Source organism: Vombatus ursinus, unplaced genomic scaffold (genome assembly GCF_900497805.2).
Source record: "Vombatus ursinus unplaced genomic scaffold, bare-nosed wombat genome assembly UNPS02014168.1, whole genome shotgun sequence".
NCBI lineage: Eukaryota > Metazoa > Chordata > Mammalia > Diprotodontia > Vombatidae > Vombatus > Vombatus ursinus.
The window spans coordinates 133,577-154,605 of NW_020953946.1; the positions used below are offsets into that span (position 1 = coordinate 133,577).

At 39.1% G+C, this 21,029-nt stretch overlaps 1 protein-coding gene across 2 annotated transcripts in view; it reads right to left on the minus strand.

The window, feature by feature from the left end:
• The window catches only part of IL3RA (interleukin 3 receptor subunit alpha), a 59,718-nt gene extending 42,552 nt beyond the window's left edge, over positions 1-17,166 (minus strand). Inside the window, exons 1-3 of one of the 2 annotated variants that reach the window (XM_027859491.1) lie at positions 17,082-17,166; positions 5,662-5,768; positions 1,764-1,894 (exon numbers count right to left, since the gene is read on the minus strand). In XM_027859491.1, the coding sequence (XP_027715292.1) occupies positions 1,764-1,894; positions 5,662-5,737 (207 nt within the window). In that variant the 5' untranslated portion in view covers positions 5,738-5,768; positions 17,082-17,166. Of the gene's footprint in view, positions 1-1,763; positions 1,895-4,688; positions 4,805-5,661; positions 5,769-17,081 lie in introns of those variants that run through there. The other variant, XM_027859492.1, reaches the window with a different exon arrangement.
• Between the last annotated feature and the right edge of the window lie 3,863 nt (positions 17,167-21,029).

Below are 21,029 nucleotides of genomic sequence, written 5' to 3' on the forward strand. Positions count from 1 at the left end.
GCCTGTTTTTTAAAAAAGTTTTACTGATAACCTCTTTTCTTCTTCTTTACCTGACAGTCATTTTGACTCCCCTATCCAGACTGGGAAAAAAAAAACCGGGAAAAAAATAAACAAAAACATTCAACACAGTGATACAGCATCTGCCAAAGTATAAAAAATGCCACTGATGTAGTTTATCGCCTCTCTGCATTGAGGAGGGAAGTATGTTTAGTTATCTATTCTCTGGAAACCTCCCTTCCTGGTTTCTCATATTCCAATAGGCAATAATACCAGGTTGAAAGTGTGGTGAGCTGATGATGTAAAACCACCAGTGAGGGGAGTCAGGGGTAGGGGATACTTCAATTAGGGCAAGACAGGGGAGGAATCTAGTTCCCTAGCCCTTCTCTAGGGCCATGCCTTCTGGGCTACTTCTGCTTATCATCCCAGGGGTCTGTGTATTCCATGGAAGCTTTGATCTTTCAAGATGCTCAGATTTTCCTGATGAGTGGAACCTGGGTGCTGAGTTCAGGGCCAGGCTGTACCTGGAAGGATCCAGGGATGCCCTATCTATTCAGTTACTGCTTCCCAGTCTTGAGATCAAGGGTCCATCCCCCTAAAGAAGGCCATATTTCAACAAACTTGTTGAAAGACCTTTAGATGAACAATCAGAAGATCTGGGTTCTATTCTTTTCTCTGACACTAATTCTGATTCTTTTTTTTCTTCCTCTGTTAAGTGAGGAGGCTGGACAAAATGGCATTTAAGATTCCCTTTCAGCTCCCCCAATATATGAATCCATGAGATTTGGCCTCCCTATGATTCTATTTTTCCTCAGTTCCAATTTTAATGTGTTAAATGAGCCATATTTTGTGATTATTTCCCTTCTCTGGAGCCTCAATTGCCTTCTTTGTAAAACGAGGCAGCCAGATTAGATAGATTATCCTTGAGAAACCTTTTAACTCTAGCTTTTTTTCCCTTTTTTTTCTTCTTTTTGGAGGCAACTAAATGATCAATGGATAGAGTGGTGGGCTTGGAGTCAGGAAGACCTGAGAGTCAGTTCAAACCTTGCCTCAGATACTTATTAGCTGTGAAACTCTAGCCAAGTCATTTAACCTTTCTGTCTCTCAGTTTCCTCCTTTGCCAAATGGGACAGGGTTGTTGTGACAATCAAGCGACATATATAAAATGTTCTGCAAAACTTAAAGTGTTATACAAATGCTAGCTATTATTTTTGTGTGGAGGTATCAGGGTTGGCTTCAAGCCTTCTTTTAGTTTCCTTACCCCAGTCTCTCTGTTTCTTATAAAAGTTACTAGTCTACATGTACCTCACCCAATATTTATGCTCTGAGATGCCAAGTGGAAGAAACAATTAACTTTAACACACAGATGTCAAAAATAATTATTTAAACTAAGAAGCTACCAAATAGCCCACTTCCTTTAATGGGGGTGAGTATCATCTCAGCAGCCTTAGAGTGTCCCTAAGTCTTTGGTTGGTATTTTGCCCCTCCCCCACCACTAGGGGTGCCTTTGGTGACACTTGTCTCAGGGGGCAGTTTGTAGTACTTATTTCAAGTGCAAAAATGCATAGGTGTGAATATGCTAGTATTGCCTATTAATTCTTTGAAATAATCTTTTCTCCTGCTCACTGAGTGACTGGAAAAAAGGAATATATTTGTATGATACACATATATATGTGTTTTTATTTTTATTTGCATACATAGATATAGATGTATATATTCACATGTGACTTTTATATATTTGCACATATATATAAAATTATTTTTACCTGTATGGTGTATTGTAATTGTGAGAGCACTTTAACAGAACATTTGATGTTATTCACACTCTTCACATTGGTCCATCTCAGCCACCTTGTCTTCATATCCAAAGTTATGTTTTTAATTGGCGAATTTGGAGCTGAAGGTTTTCAACAATAACATAAATACAATTCAACCAGTATTAGTAAAGTACATGCTATTTGAAGAGTACTCTGGAGGAAGGTATAAAATTTCTGCCCTCATTTAGCTTGAATCTACCAGGGCTGATAAAACATACACAAATAATTAAAATGTGAAATAGTAATGATTTTCTAAGGTTGAACAAAATGTTATGTGAAGTTCATGGGAAGACATTTCATTTCTGATTGGTGGAAGGAGTTTCAAAGAAAGATTCATGGAGGAAGTGATACTGGATGAGATGGGGAAGACTTTAAAGTTTGAGCTGAAAGGTCAAATTTCATGCATAAGGCATAGTATGAGGAAAGGTCTACAGGTGAGAATGCTCAAGGAATATACAGAGAGATAAATGAATAACACAGGTTAGTTAGTATATAGAAAAGTCCTCAACTCTTCTAGCTCAGCAGCTAATAAGGGAACTCCCAGCAATGAGTCATACATGGACAGAAGTCAGCCCCCAAAGTATCCACATGGTTCCCTGGGATCAAAAAGAGAATGTCCTTGAATGCACCAAAGGGGTGGGGATGGGGCTGTGGAAAGTGTCCCAACAAGTATAAAAAGGCATAGATAAGAATTACATGCTTGGATGGACTAATATCTATATAGATAATGGGAATATTGATTAGATCATGGATCCATCAGTAAATAGAAGCACACTCAGAATAATACTCGAAATGCAGTTTGAACGTCCTATGATGGTTAATACCTTACTATTATTACAGTTTCCTTTTGATCAGGGGTGGCTCTATTGATGGAGCTATTATATTAACTGAATTGTCAGTGAAATTATCCTTAAGTCACGCAAGTGACGATGGCCATGATTTGGTTATGCCATTTTGAATATATAATTTGTGAGAAGTAGATCAATAGGATTGTGGATATGATGAGAAAAATGATTACATTTTTCATTTCCTTACAATGTAAGAGCTAAAAAGGATTAAAAAAGATTTTAGAGATCTATTTCAGTTCCCTCATTTTATAATTGATAAAACTGAGGTCCAGTGAGGTCAGATGCTCTGCCCAAGTTTACAGAGATAGCAAGAGATTGAGCCTGGACTCAAATGTCTTTCTATAATATTATGCTGTGGAACAGATCAGCCTGTCTGCAGTTCTGTCATATTAACATTTGGGGAAAAGTACGAGTATGGGAACCAGGCTGTTATATTTAATGAGTTCATATATTGGAGCAAGCATTATTGGGACTTAAAAAGGAGTCCAAGTCCCTGCCCTAGACTTACACACTAATATTTGAGGTAAGACAACATACATACAATACACAGGATTATATATAATGGCACACATGTATATTATCAATAGTTACAGTTTGAAAGCACTAAAAATAATCTTAGAGATTATGTTCATTTCAGCATCAATGGGAAAAATGAATTCCAATGGATTAAAATATGTAGTTCAAAGTAGGGCTCATTTTAAGTAAGCCACCATGCATATAAACTCATACATAATACTTTCACCTCTCTATATATTTAGAAATGCAGCAGTATAGATCATTTGAAATAATCAATTGCAGTTTTTGTCATAGCAAAGAAATGGAAATAAAGCAAATACTAATAGATTAAGTAGTAATGGCTAAACTAGTTGTGGTACATGAATATAATAGAATATTACTGTGCTATAAGAAGTGACAAATCTGTCAAATGATAAATACTGAGAAACGAGGGAAGGATTACATGAACTGATGCAAAGTGAAATAAGCAGAGCCAGGAAAACAGTATACACAATGACTACAACAACATAATAACAACCACCATAAAATAATAAGAAAATGAATATTGCAAAAATTATAAAGAATATATTCAGTTGTGTCTGACTCTTCATGACCCTATTTGGGACTTTCTTGACAAAGATACTGGAATGGTTTGCCATTGCCTTCTCCAGCTCATTTTACAGATGAGGAACTGAGGAAAACAAGGTCAAGTGATTTCGCCCAAGGTCACATAGCTAGTAAGTGTCTGACTGGCTGACTTTGAACTCATGAAGATGAATCTTCCTAATTCCAAGCCCAATGCTCTATATACTGCACTACTTCCCTGCTCCATTTATTCTTATTATAAAGAATAAGTGAGCACCAAAGAAGAGATATGAGAAGATACCACCCTTTACTCTTTCACAGAGATGTGAAATGGGTGTGGAACATTGCACATATTTTTATATTTTTTTCACTGTGTTAATTGATATTTCTTTTTTTTTTTTAAGTGAGACAGTTGGGGTTAAGTGACTTGCCCAAGGTCACATAGCTAGTAGTGTTTGGTCTGAGGCCGGATTTGAACTCAGGTCCTCCTGACTTCAGGGCCAGTGCTCTATCCACCATGCCACCTAGCTGCCCCTCTTTTTTTTCTTTTAAAAAAAATTCTTCATTATATTGGAGATTTCACTAGGAGAGGTGAAGGAATAGGGAGAGAATTTAAGCAGTGTAAAAATAAAATATATCAATAAGATTTATTTAAAAAAAAGACAGCTACTACTCTCTTTTCCCCTTTTCTCTTAAGACAGCTTCAAAATTTCAAAGTGGTAGAGATAGTGACACACAATCAGCATTTGTCATAGTTCAAGTCCTGTCTTGAAGATGATGGACTTTGTTCTTATTAGCACAAATCTAGTCCTTTGGCCTCCTACCCCTGAGAGCCAAGATCATAAGATCTCAGATTTTGAACTAAAAGGGATCTTAATTAACCTAATCAGCCCTCCCTAATTTTACAAATAGGGAAATTGAGACTCAGAGAAGTTCAGTGACTTACCCAAGGTCGCAGAAGTAGTAAGTGGAATAGCTGGGATCTGAACCCATGTCATTCAAATCCAGCATTCTTCCCACTGCCCAATGAAACAATTGTGTGAGGGATTGTCTGATGTTGGCTACGTGCCACGTGGAGGTTGTGGCAAGATGGGGCAGGGACAAGATATTAGGAAGTAACCGGAGCTTACGCTCCCGAGGCAGGGGGCTGTGCCATGTGGAGCTGTGGAACTGGGATAGGAACTGGATACGGGGAAGTAACTGGAGCATGTGCTCCTGAGGCAGGGGGCTGTGCCACGTGGGAGTGGGATGGCAGAGAATGGGCTCCCTTTGTCTAGTCCTCTCCCTAGGTGCAGCGCTAACCCCAGACGTCTCCTTCCGGTATCCGGGGCCTAGCTTCCTTTGTCACGTCCTCTCCCTTTGTGCAGCGCTAACCCCAGACATCTCCTTCCGGTATCTGATCCTACAACCAATCACTAGTAGGTGGGCTGAGGAGGAGGGGCTAGGAAGGCATATGGGGTGGTAGGGATCGGAGCTCGCTCTCTTGCTCCTGCTCTTGCTTTCCTGCTTGGCCTTGCTGTGATGGTCTCTGAATAAAGTTCGAGTGCTTGCACCTCCCAATCGGCTCGTTTCTATGTTTATCCGGGTGGGCTCCGAGGACTGGTGAGTATGACCCTGGTAGCCTGCTCCTGTTAGAAGGAGAGTGCACGGCCTGACCGGCACACAATTGTATCATTATATCAACTTTCTAGTCATCCCAGAGAGGAATAACTAACAATAATTTAACAACACTTAGTTATCCCAGTGAGGGATAACTAATAATATCTAATAATCACAAACATCTGCAAGTTTGATGCTAGAATGATAATACTGAATCAAGGTAGAAAGACATTTCCAGGTTCTCAGAAGAAGGAAATACTTCAAAACTTCAAGGATAAATAAAAACATTTAAAAATCACTGTCACAACCTCATTACTCACCCTCCTGTGTTGGTGTTTGGCTGTATGTTAGGGTTAGTAACATTAAAAAGCAAATGAAGGTTATCAGATTTGCCATGGAACCACTCCTTAGGACTAGATATAAAGATCTGAAATAGAAAGAGATAACAGGTAGTATATCTCTGGGATTTCACAAGACCTGGTCTCTGGCTGTGTTTCTTGCCAGCAGAAATCATAGAAACATTCCCAGAATCTCTGAGTTAGAAATTACCTCTATTTCAAACCATACCTGAAAGGAAATTCCCTTTTCAATCTCCCTGACTACATTTCCATTAATTTTTACAAGAAGGCCTCAGGAGAAAGGAAACTCACTACCTCCTGAGGCATCCCATTCAATTTTTGTTGGTTTTTTTCAATCACATCTAACTTTTCATGACCTCTTTTGGCATTTTCTTGGCAAAGATACTGGAGTGGTTTGCCATTTCCTTCTCCAGTTCATTTTACAGATGAGGAAAGTGAAGTAAACAGGGTGAAGTGACTTGCCCAGAGTCACACAACTAGTAAGTGTCTGAGTCCATATTTGAACTCAGGAAGATGAGTCTTCCTGACTCTAGGCCCTATTCTATCCACTGGGCCACCTAGCTGCCCAGATGACATATAGTATAGGCAATTAACTATAGTTTAAGTCCTCCTTGAGAACAAAGAACAAGCAGCAAGACAGTTAGGAAAAGGCTGAACAGATTGTGGTGTTGCCACTGTTTGTTCTTCTTCTTGAAGAGGACCATGACGTCAAGGAGGTGATGCCATGACATGCAAGTGAATTGGATTACAGTGAAGGAGGGCTGTGCAAAGTCACCAGTCTCACTTTCTCCTCCAGAGTCATCTGGGTCCAGTGGCAAGATATAGATCAGGGCAACTAGAGTTGGCCCCTGATGCAGTGGGAGACCTTGGCCTTTTTAAGCTAAATTCTTTCTGAGTTCTCACTTTGACTGAGCAATGCCCATTCAGTGATAAAGGGTAGATAAGAAATGAGTCAAGGAATGGTCCTTCTTACCTAATAAAACAAACAAACAAACAAACAAAGAACAACAACAACAACAAAACAAAAACCAATCCAGGAGAGGGAGAACTTCAGGGTTTCTGGCTAAAACAGAAACAATTACTATTTACATTCGCTCTGAGCCATTGGGGCCCAAACAATGACCGCTAAGAGAAGCTTGTACTGGGATCTATTGTTGGCTGATCAGTGAGAGCCAGAGTGAATTGGGTTTAAGGCATGGTCATTAAGAAAGAAATCTAGCCCCAAAACCTAAATCCCAAGATAGCTTGTTAGGTTTTAGCCATCAAAATTTATATTCCTTTGAGCAGAGCACCCACAGGTAAGGGAGGGAGAGAATGAGAAAGAAAGGGAGGGAGGGAAAGAAAGAAGGAAGGAAGAAAGGAAGGGAGGGAGTGAAGAAGGAAGGAAGGAGAGAGGGAGCTGCATTGCCCAACTGGAACTGTCCCGTTGGGTCCCCACTGAAGCAGCTGGGTCTATTCACAAAGAGTCAGACACTACTTACTGAACAACAACAGGGATGGAAGAACCATGGTTGCTGCAATGGGAATGTAGTCATAAGAGAAGGAGAGCAAAAGATGCCAATTACATAGCACTAGGTCTGGGATTTTTAGGTATTATTCCTGTCAACGTTTCTCTTCTTCCTTTCCTGCCTTCATGTCATTTTTACACATTTGAAATGCTTGCATGTTGTGAACTCAAAGCTATTTCATCTCTCCTCTTAGCTTGTTCTGCAACCAACAACAGGGAGGAAAGAGCTTATTTGTTTTTAAAAGCAAACAAGGGGCGGAGCCAACATGGTGGAGTAAAAGCAGTGACTTGCTTGAGTTCTCCCCCAAACTCTTCCCCCAAACCCCCAAATATCTGTAAAAAATAGCTCTAAACAAATTCTAGAGCAGCAGAACCCACAAAAATACAAAGTGAAACAAATTTCCAGCCCAAGACAACCTGGATGGTTGATTGGAAAGGTCTACTGTGGAAGAGGAACTCAGTTCAGGGTGGGCACGTAGGATAAGACCAGGCCTCAGCAAACTTGGAGCAGGTCTCAGGGGACTGAATTACAGGCAGTTATTGTAGTTTCCAGACTTCTCAACCCACAAATGCCATAGACAACTTAGAAGGTCAGTAGGAAAAGTCTGTGACTGGGGTGAGAGGGAAGTTTGGTCCCAGCCCCAGTCCCGGCACAGCTGCGGGGAAGCAGCTGCTTCCTGAGCATGGCCCACAAACTGTGGGGGAATTGAGTGGCTAATCAGAGGGGGATTGCAGAGATCTCTTTGCTGGTGCTAAGGCAGGAAATCTCTTGCTTTGCCCATGCTTGGATCTGGGTCACAGTTCTGAGTAGTGATCCTGGGGTGAGGAGGAGTGCTGGCATGGTGGAGCTTGTAGTGGTGGTGGAGAGGGAATCCTTCAGTGGAAAAAATGGACATTCAGTGAAATAGAGAACTTTCAAGCATTCTTGATAAAAAGATCAGAGCTGAATAGAAAATTTTACTTTCAAATACAAGACTCAAGAGAAGCATGAAGAGGTAAACAGGAAAGAGAAATCATAAGGGACTTATTAAGGTTGAACTATTTACATTCCTACATGGAAAGATGATATTTGTAACTCATGAGACCTTTGTCAGTATTAGGGTAGTTGGAAGGAAAAAAAATTATATGTAGATAGATAGATAGATAGATAGATAGATAGATAGATAGACAGACAGACAGATAGACAGAGGGCACAGGATGATTTGAAGATGATGGAGTGATATCTGGAGAATAAAATTAAGGGGTGAGAGAGGATTACATTGGCAGAAGGAGAAAGGGAGAGGTAGAATGGGGTAAATTATCTCACATAAAACAGACAAGAAAAGGCTTTTACAGAGAAAGGGAAGTGGGAGAAGGTGAGAGGGAATGAATGAATCTTATTCTCATCAGATTTGGCTTAAGGAGGAAATACCATACACATTCAATTGGGTATGGAAATCTATCTTACCCTAAAGGAAAATAGGGGGGGAGAGGATAAGAGAGGGACGGATGATAAAGGTGAGGACAGATTGGGGTAGGGGGTAAGCAGAAGCAAAAACTTCTGAGGAGGGACAGGGTCAAAAGAGAGAATAGAATAAACAGGGGGCAGGATAGGATGAAGGGAAATATAGTTAGTTTTCCGCAGCATGACTACTATGAAAGTGTTTTGCATGAGTGCACATGTATAACCTTTATAGAGTTTCTTGCCTTCTCAATGAGGGTGGGTGGGGAGGGAGGAAGGGAGAAAATTTGGAACCCAAAGTTTTGAAAACAAATGTTAAAAATTGTTTTCACATGCAACTGGGAAATAAGATAAATAGGCAATGGGAAATAGAAATCTATCCTTCCCTACAGGAAAATAGAAGAGGAAAGGGATAAGAGAAGGGTGTAGGGAGATAGAAAGGAGGGGTATTCAGAATGCATGCCATCTTGAGGTGGGGGGAGGGATGAGATAGGGAGAAAATTTGGAACTCAAAATCTTATGGAAGTGAATGTTAAAAACTAAAAATAAATAATAAAAAAAGCAAACCAAACCCACCCAAACTTTTCACAGAACATTGGAGCTGGAAGGAACCTTTCATCCCTTTTAGATCAGATTTTATAAAGAAACTATAGCTCAGAGAGGATGAATAAACTGAATAAGGTTACACAGCTTGATGGTGGCAGAACCAGGACTCAGACCCAGACTCTTGTCCCAACTAATTGCACATCTCCATGGATACTCTCACTTAAGAGCACCATTCTAAACCAGTCAGGTGTTCTGGACCCTCTCTCTTTGGGTACTCTTAGGGATTGAAGTATGAATCCACTTGATCTGTTTCTCAGAGGCAGAAAAATTATTCTTGGGCAAAACTGGGTGGAAATCTTTTCCAAGAAATTTTAAACTATGCCCCAAAGTTACTAAACTGTGCGTACTCTTTGCTTTTTTCTTTTGTAAACAGTATTTCATTTTTTCCAATTACATGTAAAAATAGTTGTCAACATTCATTTTTTATAAGATTTTGAGTTCCAAATTTTTCTCCCTTCCTTCCCTCCCCAAGATGGCAAACAATTTGATGTAGGTTATACACGTGCAATCACATTAAACATATTTCCACATTAGTCATGTTGTGAAAGAAGAATCAGAACAAAAGGGGAAAACCATGAGAAAGAAAAAACAAAAAAGAGCGAGAAAATAGTGTGCTTCAATCCGCATTCAGACTCCATAGTTCTTTCTCTGGATGCAGATAGCTTTTTCTATCATGAGTCTTTTAGAATTGTCTTAGATAAAAAAGCAGCTAGATGGTATAGTGGATAGAGCACCAGCCCTGGAGTCAGGAGGATTTGAGTTCAAATCTGGTCTCAGATACTTTATACTTAACTAGTTTTATGACCCTAGCAAGTCACTTAGTCTCAATTGCCTTGGGGGAAAAAGAATCGTCTCGGATCACTGTATTGCTGAGAAGAGCTACCCTATTTCACTGCACAATCATCTCAGATTTTATGCCAAATTATTTGCAAAACAGTAGGGTGCGACCATTATGTGAAGTTTTAAAAAATTTTGCTGGTATTACTTAAAAGTCATTTATTACTAAATTGTCTTTGGTGCAAGATTAGGATGCATGCCTACAGCTCTTCATTGGGTTGAGTGACAATACTGTTCGTACTGCAGTGTTCCAAACAAACCATGAAAATCAGCTTTTGGAAATATACTGACAATTCCTACAATGTGTGTGGGCTAAGAATTCCAGACTTGCAGCTCTCAATGTGCAAGAGATAAATATGTAACCATATGCCACTGGTGAATATGTTCTTACTCTGTTTACCTTTTAAGTGGCCGGCCTGTCAACCAGCCTGACAAAATAGAATTTGATGAACAGAATTATACCATGTAATGATTACTCAAAGAAAGGTTATAGACAAATTTTTGGACTGAAACACACACACACATACAGAGTATGACAATTATATGGTGAAATATAGTAAGTCTATCATAGTTGACTTTGATCATCACACAGTGTGCATACCGTTTGACTCAATGAAACCACTATTAGATCTATATCCCAAAGAGATCAAAGAAAGAGGAAAAGGTACATATAGTATGAAAATACTTATAGTTCTTCTCATGGTGCCAAAAAATTAGAGACTAAGGTAATGCCCATCAATTGAAAAATAGTTGAACAAATTATGGTCTATGAACGTAATGGAATACTATTGTGCTGTAAGAAACAATGAAGGAGACCATTTCAGAAGAACTTGGGAAGAGTTGTATGAATTGTTGTAGAGTGAAGTGAACAGAACCAGAATAATCTATATTATAATAACATTATAGAAGTCAGTGATTTTGAAAGATTTAAGACCTGTGATCAATACAATGATCAGTCATTTACCAATGATGATGAGTGCTACCTACCTCCTGACAGAGAGCTGATGTACTGAATATACTGAATCATTCAGCTTTTGACATGACTGGTGTGAGAATTCTTTTTTTGCTTGACTATGTGTATTTGTTATGAGGTTTTTTTTTCTTTTTCAGTGAGGGGAAGAGGTGTGAAGGAGGAAATAAATAAATGTGTATTAGCTAAAAAAAGAAGAAAAATATTTTTAAAAATTTATTATTATTATTTTGTGAGGCAATTGGGGTTAAGTGGTTTGCCCAGAGTCACACATACTTAAGAGATTCCCTTGCTTAAAATGCTACGCCATTATATACTGACTCCTGGCATTCATTAGAAATGACTAAAATGAATCAAAAAATGAACTACAAAGAATCAAGAGAGAAAATCTCATTATCCCTTTTATCTAGAGTGGAGCTGAACAACAGGTGGTGGAGAGAAGGATTCTATTTGCTTCTTGATCAAACATGGAGTTCCTATTTACATCGGAGCATATCAGAATTGTGATTAAAAGACATCCCTGGTCTTAATTACAAATGCAAAAGCGGTATGACAGTGGCTAGAGGGTCTTGGAGTCAGGAAAAGTTCAAATTCTATCTCTGATATCTTTTTTTTTTTTGGCTTTGCTTTTAGGCAATTGGGGTTAAGTGACTTGCCCAGGGTCACATAGTAAGTGTCAAGTGTTTGGTCTGAGGCTAGATTTGAACTGAGGTCCTCCTGACTTCAGGGTTGGTGCTCTATCCACTGCACCACCTAGTTGCCTCATTTCTAATATCTTCTAACTGTATTACCATGAGCAAGTCCCAATCTTTCAGTGCGTCAGACAACTCTCTGAAACCATAAATTACTGATGAGTTGCTGATCTGTATCAGGGGAAGAAGTTCCCATTCTGGAAGATCCTTACACTAATTAGCTCACAGATGTGGACAACAACAACAACAGCAACAACAATGGCAAAAAAACCCCCAAAACAAATAAAAGGTTTTATTTGGAACCCCAAATGGTGAATCCAGTAAAATATAACATATGTTGTACCGTATTGAAAGTTTAGTTTGGCAGAGACATCTTGTATGTTAACACATGCCTTTCCTGGAAGGTCACATGATACAGTGAAAACAACTCACATTTTTACATCATGTTAAGGCTTACAAAGTACTTCCTCTATTCTGCCCTGTGAACTAAGAAAGGATACTGGATTTGAAATTATGCTCAAATTCAACTTCAAATTCCATCTATACCACTTAGTAGCTCCACAAATTTGGGCAAATTACTTAACTTCTATTAAAGGGGAGTAGCACCCTTTTCATAGTGTCCTACAAAAGCCAGCCCAGAGTTGATAAATTCTGTGGGTCAGCAGCTTCCAAAATTATAACTCACAAGCCCCAACTTGTGGGTTTACTTATACTAGTCTGCCAGAAAACATAGTTGTTCAAACAAAAGACATTTAATGAAGCAGTATAGTTAAAGTGACAAGAAAAGATTCCTTCTGCTTAGAAGTGGGATACATTCTCTACAGGTTATTGTACCATCACAAAGAGGACATACATGACCAGGGACTACACATGGAGAGTACACATGTAGGAAACAGTTGTGGTCAGGGAGAATACATGAAGAGGCACTTGCCAGGATGGTATCTGACTAAGGATCATGTGTGGAGAGCACATATGTACGAGACATTGAATTCAGACCTTCTGATCTCAATTTTGGCAGTCTTTTCTAATACAGAAGGTTGGTAGGAGGGAAGCCCTTTGCAAACATGTATTGATAAAGAATTTGTGTGTTGAAGGCAGCTTATGCCTCCAACATGGCAGGGGTGCTGATGTCAGCTGGTAATGACATCATGTTGTTCTTTGCTCTTCTTTTCTAGGGTTTATATCTTTGGTCTGCAATGGTTGCATCACTTTGTTGATTTCAGAGTCACTACTGTACATTCACCCTGCTACCAGCTTCTGGGTTTCATCTCTTTATAACCACCTGCTATCAGGGTGACTCTAGCTGATTAGGGTGAAATCACTATAATTCCTCTCTCAGATAAGGACAGGTTGACATCTCATTAATCATGACCAAAAAATTGGAGCTACCACTTTTAGGTAAGGGATCTGCTGAACAAAAATTAGGCACAGGTTCCATAGGCTCAGATTGATTCTTTTCTTTTTAACACCTTGTATCTGGTATTGAATTGTAGTCTATTGTCATGGGTAATTATCTGACTTGGGGTTAGAAAATCCTTTCAATTCTTGTTCAGCCCCTTATGGGGACCATATGTCTGCCTCAAACCAATTTCAGGAGATTGCCACAAGGCCCTTAAAGGAACTGCATGAAAGCTGGGGTCCAAAAACCACCTTCCTCTCAAGGTTCTCTCCATCTTGGAAAGTAAATGAAATTGAATCAAAACAAAAACCAAGTGAAGGTGGCAAGGTCATTATCCTCCATCCTCCTGGCCCAGATTCCTGCCTTTATTGTGTCTGTCTGTCTGTCTGTCTATCTGTCTTTCATTGAATCTGTCTGTATCATATCTATGTAAACATCTATATCTATCATCAAATCTATTTGTATCACATGTATATAAACATTTATATTTATCTATCTATCTCTGTCTATCTATCTATCTAATCTGTCAGGAGTAACATCCCCTTTCACTCCACTCCTGTTTTAGAGCAGCATTTTGATCGGGGGGAAAAAACCTCCCTATCTTTTTTTTTTTCCTCCCTGTCTTCATACATACTATTTGCTTCTTTGGATTGTTCCAAAGAAACAATCCTGAGAATCTTTTGTTGTTGTTGTTGTTGTTGTTGTTGTTGTTTTTGTTTGTTTGCTTGTTTTGTTTTTGTCTAGGCAATGGGGTAAAGTGACTTGCCCAGGGTCATACAGCTAGTAAGTATCAAGAGCAACCTTGAGAATCTTAAAGTACTATATAAATGACGGTTGTGATCATTACACATGCTGTACTTATTTGTCCTTCTAAGTCACTTAGCTGTGACTTTGGGCTTTTCTTTTTTATCCTTCTTTCCTACTTCCTTGCACCACTCCCTTTTCTCTTTCTAAGCCTTCTAGTTTTGTTTCCCTTTCTCCTGCTTTCTGTTCCTCACTCTCATCCTAATTTTGCTTTTTCACTTTAAAGAAGTCCCAACAGACTTCTGCTCACGGCCAAACATCTCTAACTGCCACAAAATTTTTTTTTAAAGGGACATTCCACAAGTTACCAAATAGATTTGATTGTTTATTATATTGATTTCCCTGGTCACAAAGCCAGGCCCTTTCCCGTGGCCATTTATGGTTTACATAATGAGAAATATGACCGGAGAGTATATGGAGGGAGAGATACAATTTCAGCAACATTGATAGAATGACCCAAATCAGCTCTCGTAAATGGTAAGAGTGCTAGATAGAGGATGTCTCTTAAATTTCATGGACTGAACTGAATTCCTAGTCTTGGGAGTTGACTTTACACAAAACTAGCAAGCAAGCAAGAATACAGCTTGTTGCCCCAGAAACCTCTTTCAAATGATACTTTTCCCCAATTTCTATCTCTCCCCATCTTACATAACTTATGCAGTGTCTTTAAACTCTCTCATTATCCTCTTCATACTGAGACCTCCTCTCAGGAAAAAAAACTCAATGAAGTCATTCATGCTAATATGTAAATGACTGATAAGGCTTAAATTGTCAACTTTCTCAAGTATATTCATATTTATCCATCCTTCTTCTAGATGACAAAATAACCTTCCCAAGGCACAAGTCTAATCATGTCACTTTCCTGCTCCAAATGCTTTTTTTTTTTTTGATGAGGCAATTGGCATTAAGTGACTTGACTAGGGTCACATAGCTAGTAAGTGCCAAGTGTCTGAGGCTGAGATTTGAACCCAGATCCTCCTGACTCCAAGGCTGGAGCTGTATCCACTGCACCACCTAGCTTCCCCTCTGTTGCAAATTCTTTAGAGTCTCCCTGTTGCCTAAAGGATAAAATACAAATAATCTGTCATGGCACTTGATATGTTGCCATATGGTTTCAATCCAGATTTGTTTCACACCATCCCCTTTCATGTATTAAATATTCCAATGAAATTGAAATCCCCCACCTTTGTGCCCCTATACAAGCCATCATCCATGACTGAAATACATGACCATCTCTGCCTTTTAGAATCCTTATCTTCCTTCAAGACTCAGATCAGGGACCACTTCTTCCATGAAACCTTCCTTTCTCTCTCCAATTATTAGTGTTCTCCTTTCTTAAGAATTCCTAGAACACTTTGTCAGATTACTTCTTCCCTTGCCAGTCTATCAGGACTTCATCCTGAGTCATGTATTATTCTTACCTGTGCACGTGTCATATCCATCCAGAATAATATAAGCTCTTTGAAGGTCAAGACTATTTTATTTTTTTCTTAGGTGCCAAATAAACACTTGTTGAATTGAATTGATTTCAATAAGGAACAAAAAGTCAACTTTAAAGGGACAAATTTCTATTGGAGTTTCAGATGCTAGAAAGCAGATGAGAAAGGCATTCTTTAGGGAACGGAAAGGTTTCCTGATGCATTTTGAATCATATCATACAGGCAACTGCCTACTCTGCTTGTTACAACCTACCTGGGTAATGTATAGGATTGGAGCAGGCTAGAATTTAGGATTCTTCAGGATACAAAGGACTAGGGATGTTCTAGTACTCTTCCCTATGCTCTGGAATTGCTAGCAAAAGGACTAGTCCAGGCAGGGAAACCTGAGGCCTTGAGGGCACATATGGCCCTCTAGGTCTCAAGTGCAACCCTTTTCAGTCAAAGACAGTTGCACTTGAGGACCTAGAGGGTCACATGTGGCCTTGAGGCTGCAGGTTCCCCACCCCTGGACTAGGTGATGGAAACTGTACTTCTGTAATTCTCCTATGCTCAGCATACCACCTCTCATCTCCATGCAACTGTACAGGCCATCGCCCATGACTGAGATGCCTAAGCAGGCTTCAGATAGCAGGGAGTTGAAATGATAGTACTTACTGTAATCTGTAGACTCTGGTGGGGATTGGGAACTTGAATCAGAGCCTCAGGTACTCATAGTAAGCTGCAATCAATAATTTACCAATAACAGTGCCTGGCATCTGGTAAATTCTTAAGATTAATTGATTGACTGGTTTTTAAAACTCATAATAATTTGATCCCTTTCTGCCTTTCCAGTCTTATACTTTCTTCCTGTCCAGGTACTCTATAATCCAAAGACACAGGACTCCTTGCTTTTTCTTACTCTGTCTCCCAACTCTGAGCAATTTCAGTGATTGTCTTCTATGTTGTCTCTTCCTTCTGGCTTCCTGGCTTCTTTCAAGTCTCAGTTAAAATTCCGCCTCATGCAAGAAGCCTTTCCCTGGGGGCAGCTGGGTGGCATAGTAGATTCAGCTTCAGCCTTGGATTCAGGACCTTAATTCAAAGCTGGCCTCAGACACTTGACACTTGTTAGCTGTGTGACCCTGGGCAAGTCAATTAACCCCAACAGCCTCACCAAAAAGTGAGAAAAAAAGTCTTTTCTGGTCCCCTTCAATGCTAGTGCCTTTCCTCTGAGATTACCTCCGACTTATCCTGTATGTATCTTGTTTGGACACAGTTTGTATATTGTTTCCCGTTAGATTGTTTTTGCCTTTCTTTGTATCCTCAGTACTCAGCCTGTACCTGGAACATAGTAACTGTTTAATAAATTCATGTTGACTATCAGTAAACTTGTCAAAATTTGAAAAAGGGAAAATTTACTCCACTGACTAGTTGTTTATTTTTTTACAACTCAGCTCTTTCATGATGAAAGTCTCAGCTTAAAAACAGGATGAGCCAATTTCTGTACCTCTCTTGAGATTTCCAATGTTATCACTGTCATCCTTGTATTCTCTCAACAGCTCTCCTATACCCTGATAGCATACTTCCCATCACCAATCCAATAAAACCCCCCATTGCCTGTGACCTATGAGAAAAAGCTGCTCCAGAAGCAGGTCTAATTGAGTTTCAAAATGGAAAATGTACAATATAGTTGCAAGGCAAAGAACTTACTCCTTAGTACTAGGGACCTCTTCCTTTTCCTTAAGGTCAAACAGTACAGCTGGGCAGGCAGGCTGTCTTCTGTGCACAGGCAGAAATGGGCCACTCCCTCTTGAGAATTTCTTTTCCCCTTATATCCTCTCGAAGCTTCCTGTTTTTTTTTTTTTTTATGATACCACCCCTTTCTATGAATTTCCCTCATTAAGACTTTAGAGTTGTTTCCCAAGCTACTAAAGGAATGAGGAGAGTGGAAAAAGCAATGAATTTGGACCCAGAAGAACTGGGCTATTCTAATGACGGCTGGTACCACCTTACCTGGAAAGGGGGAAAAAAACATGGAGGACCAAAAGAGATTGGGAATAGCAGAAAATGAGAAAGAACAAAAGTGGGAGAATATGAGAAAGGATAGGAGGCAAAATGAGGACAAGGAGGAAAAGAGAGGGAAGGTAAAGGGGAAGAAGATTGTATACAGATAGGGCTAGCCCTGAGAAAAATTGTAAAGTAAGAATAGTTTGTCTTTGTATTCTACTTCTAACAAAAATCTCTTTAATCTCTTCTACCTTTTCTTCAATACTCTCCTCCCTCTCTCAACTTATCCTATATCCTAATCTTGCTAATTTCCAGTAGAATGATAACTGATAAAGTTATTAGCTGTTACACACTTATGGTATGTCTCCTCATGGGGATTCCCTCCCTCCTTCCACTTCTTATACTGTAGCTATTTTCATATGTGTATGCTTTATTTTTATAACTACAATGCCAGTTCCTTGAGGGTGGGGATTGGTCCAGATTCATCTTTGTATCCCCCATGCTACCTAAAACAGTGTCTTGTTCTTAATAAGGTACCTAAGTAAATGTTTATTGAAAATTATGATGATGATTCAGATGGGCATTGCCTTATGCTTTCGACTTATACCTTCTCTTCTCCATCTCAGTTAGCTTTTACACTGGAAAGGAGTCATACTATGGTGTTATTGATTCTATGTGTAAATCTCTTCTAAGAGTATTTCAGTTTAACAGCATAATACCAACTCCAAAGAAAGAATCTTTAGTGGTAGAATTTTCATGCATCTTGGATAGGTCAGTAGGAGATATCTTGGGTAGAAGGAAAGAATGCTAGAAACAGGAGGAGAGAGATACTGGGACAAATTAAGAATAGGTAGGAAAGGCAGCTAGGTGGTTCCATGGATAGAGTGCTGGGCCTAGAGTCAGGAAAACCTGAGTTCAAATCTGGCCTTAGACACTTAATAACTCTGTGACCCTGGGCAAGCCACTTAACCTTTGTTTGCCTTAATCCACTGGAGAAGGAATTGGCAAACCTCTCCAGGATCTTTGCCATAAAAACCCCATGGACATTATGGTCCATGGAGTCATGAAGAGTTGGACACGACTGAAAAACAAGTAAGGGGAAAGGTTAGGGAAATTAGAAATAGGCTGCATCTGTGATCATGATAACCCACTTTCTTCACCCTCTCCCCCTCCCTCAATTGTATCTTTTGTTTGCAGTAAACCACACACATATTTCAGGTACTGACTTTGACAGTCAAAGTGAGAAGTGGTCAGAAGTTATCAGTAACTCAAACATCATTAATTTATCTCTTTTGACATACAAAAGTGAACAAACGAAAAAGAACTCCCAAATCTTGATCATGTCCTTACTGGGCATCACTCAACTTTCTTCTGCTGTTGTTTGGCACCTGTGTTGCCTACAGATATAAAGAGTGGTTTTTATTTTCTGAGACTTAAAACTTTTGCTGGTCCTGAAGGAGTCCTGGTTAGCAAGTCAAATTGCAATCAGATAACCAGACAGTAGCAAAGAAGTGCTGTTCTAGGTCAGTGATAATAGCCAGAAACTGTGCAGAAGTATGTAAGCTGTCCTGAGTTTATCCATGAAGACTGAAAATGTTACTGGACATCTGTAGTCATGCCATTAGATCTCTACTCCAGAAGGGTTTTGGGAGTTCCACTAGATCAACATGTTTAGTTTCTCACCCCAGGTGTCTTCTGATATGTAGGTAGGGAACTATTTTGAAGATAGATAGAAGGACTCTTGGATATTAAAAAATTTCATTTAGTATTTTATTTTTCCCCAATTACATGTAAAAACAATTTTAAGATTTGTTTCTTAAAACTTTGAGTTCCAAATTCTCTCCCTCCTTCCCTCCTTTCCCTCTTCCCTCATTGAGAAGGCAAGCAATTTGACATAGGTTATGCATCTACAATTCATGCAAAATATATTTCCATGTTAGTTATATTGTAAAAGAAAATACAGAACAAAAAAAATAATGAAAGTAAAAAAAAAGCTTCATCCTCATTGATACCATTAGTTTTTTTCTCTGGAACCAGATAACATTTTCATCATAAGTCCTTAGGAATTGTTTTGATTGCCGTTTTCAAGATGAATTGTTTTGTTGACTCATCATGGCTTCTTCTAATTTTGTCATCTTTTGATTTCACTCCAAAATTTATTGCTGTGTCATTTTTTTTTTAAATTTTTGTCTCCACTTTTTCCCTCAGGGTGTCTACTCTTTTGCTAACATGTCGCAGCTTTTGTCTTAAGTTTTCTATTCTTTCCAAGTTTTTCATTAACAGTGCAAATTTCATTCCTCCCTTCTTTCAATTCTTTTACTTGTCTTTTTAATCACTCTTGTGAAGCGCTGATAGTTATTCACTTTTCTTTTCTCACTTTTAAATTGTAGTTCATAGAATCATGAATCTAGATCTAGAAGAGATCTCAAGGGTCATTTAGTCCAGGTCCCTTCTCTTACAGACGACAAAAACAGGGAGGTTAATTGACTTGCTCAAGGTTACTTATGCTAAGTGAACCAAGGTGCAATTTATTGAAGCAGTATTCTCCCCAGTTTTCTTTTGGGATTCTTTTGCCCCATTGTATTTCATTGTTTTAGGAGGTGTGTCTTTGCTTGCTCATATCCTAAAACTCTTTGCTGAATTTTCCTGTCAAGCCTTCCTCAAGGGAATTTATTTTGTTTTCCTCTTTTCACTCCTATTGATATCGATGTTTTTATTTTTTAAATTTGGTTTATTTCTAGTTGTTTTGAGGCAATGTGGGGGAGGAGTATTATATACAGCCTCTTACCCCAATGATCTTGCTATTAGTCCCCTATGTGTCTTTGAACAAGTACCTAAATTATTGTCCAAATATGTCATGGGTAGCATTAGGAGGTGATTAGTTACCCATCAAGTGAAAATCAGATGATTGAGTCTCTTCCCTTCTCTTTTTCTCAATTCCACTACTAGACTTATACCCCAAAGGGATCAAAGTCAGAAGAAAAGGACCCATATACATGCAACTATTCATAGCAGCCCTTTTTATTATAGCAAAGAACTGGAAACAAAGTGATGCCCATTAATTGGGGAATGACTGAACAAATTAGTCATCACTAGCTCTTTTCCTAATCTGCAGGTCCATTGAGGTGTCAAGTTGTGGTCATTCTTCTCCATGACAATGCTTTCATTACTCCATTTTCTGGCCTCATATTATCACCATGATTATTATCTCTCTTATGCTATTGCACTAGCCTTCTACTTGGGCTACTGGCTTCCAGTCTCTTGTCTCTCTAACCCATCTACTATTGGCAAAAAAACCATCTTGCTATGTTGATCTCTTGCTTGAGAACTTTCAGTAGCTTTGTATTGTTTCTATGAACAATTTCTTTGTTTTTCTTTATCATTGATCCTTCTAGTATACTTTTAGACCTTTACTGGGGTGTTTACAATAGATCTATGCTCCTTTTGGCTGTCTCACATAGCTGGTTTATGCTCCCTCCTTAACTCTGCTTATTAGAATTCCTAACTTCCTTCAAGCTTACACACACACACACACACACACACACACACACACACACACCTCCCTCTGTCTCTCTGTCTCTCTCTCTCTCCCTGTATCTCTTCATGTGTCACCTCCTATAGAAATCCTTTCCTGAACTCTCTGATTGTTAA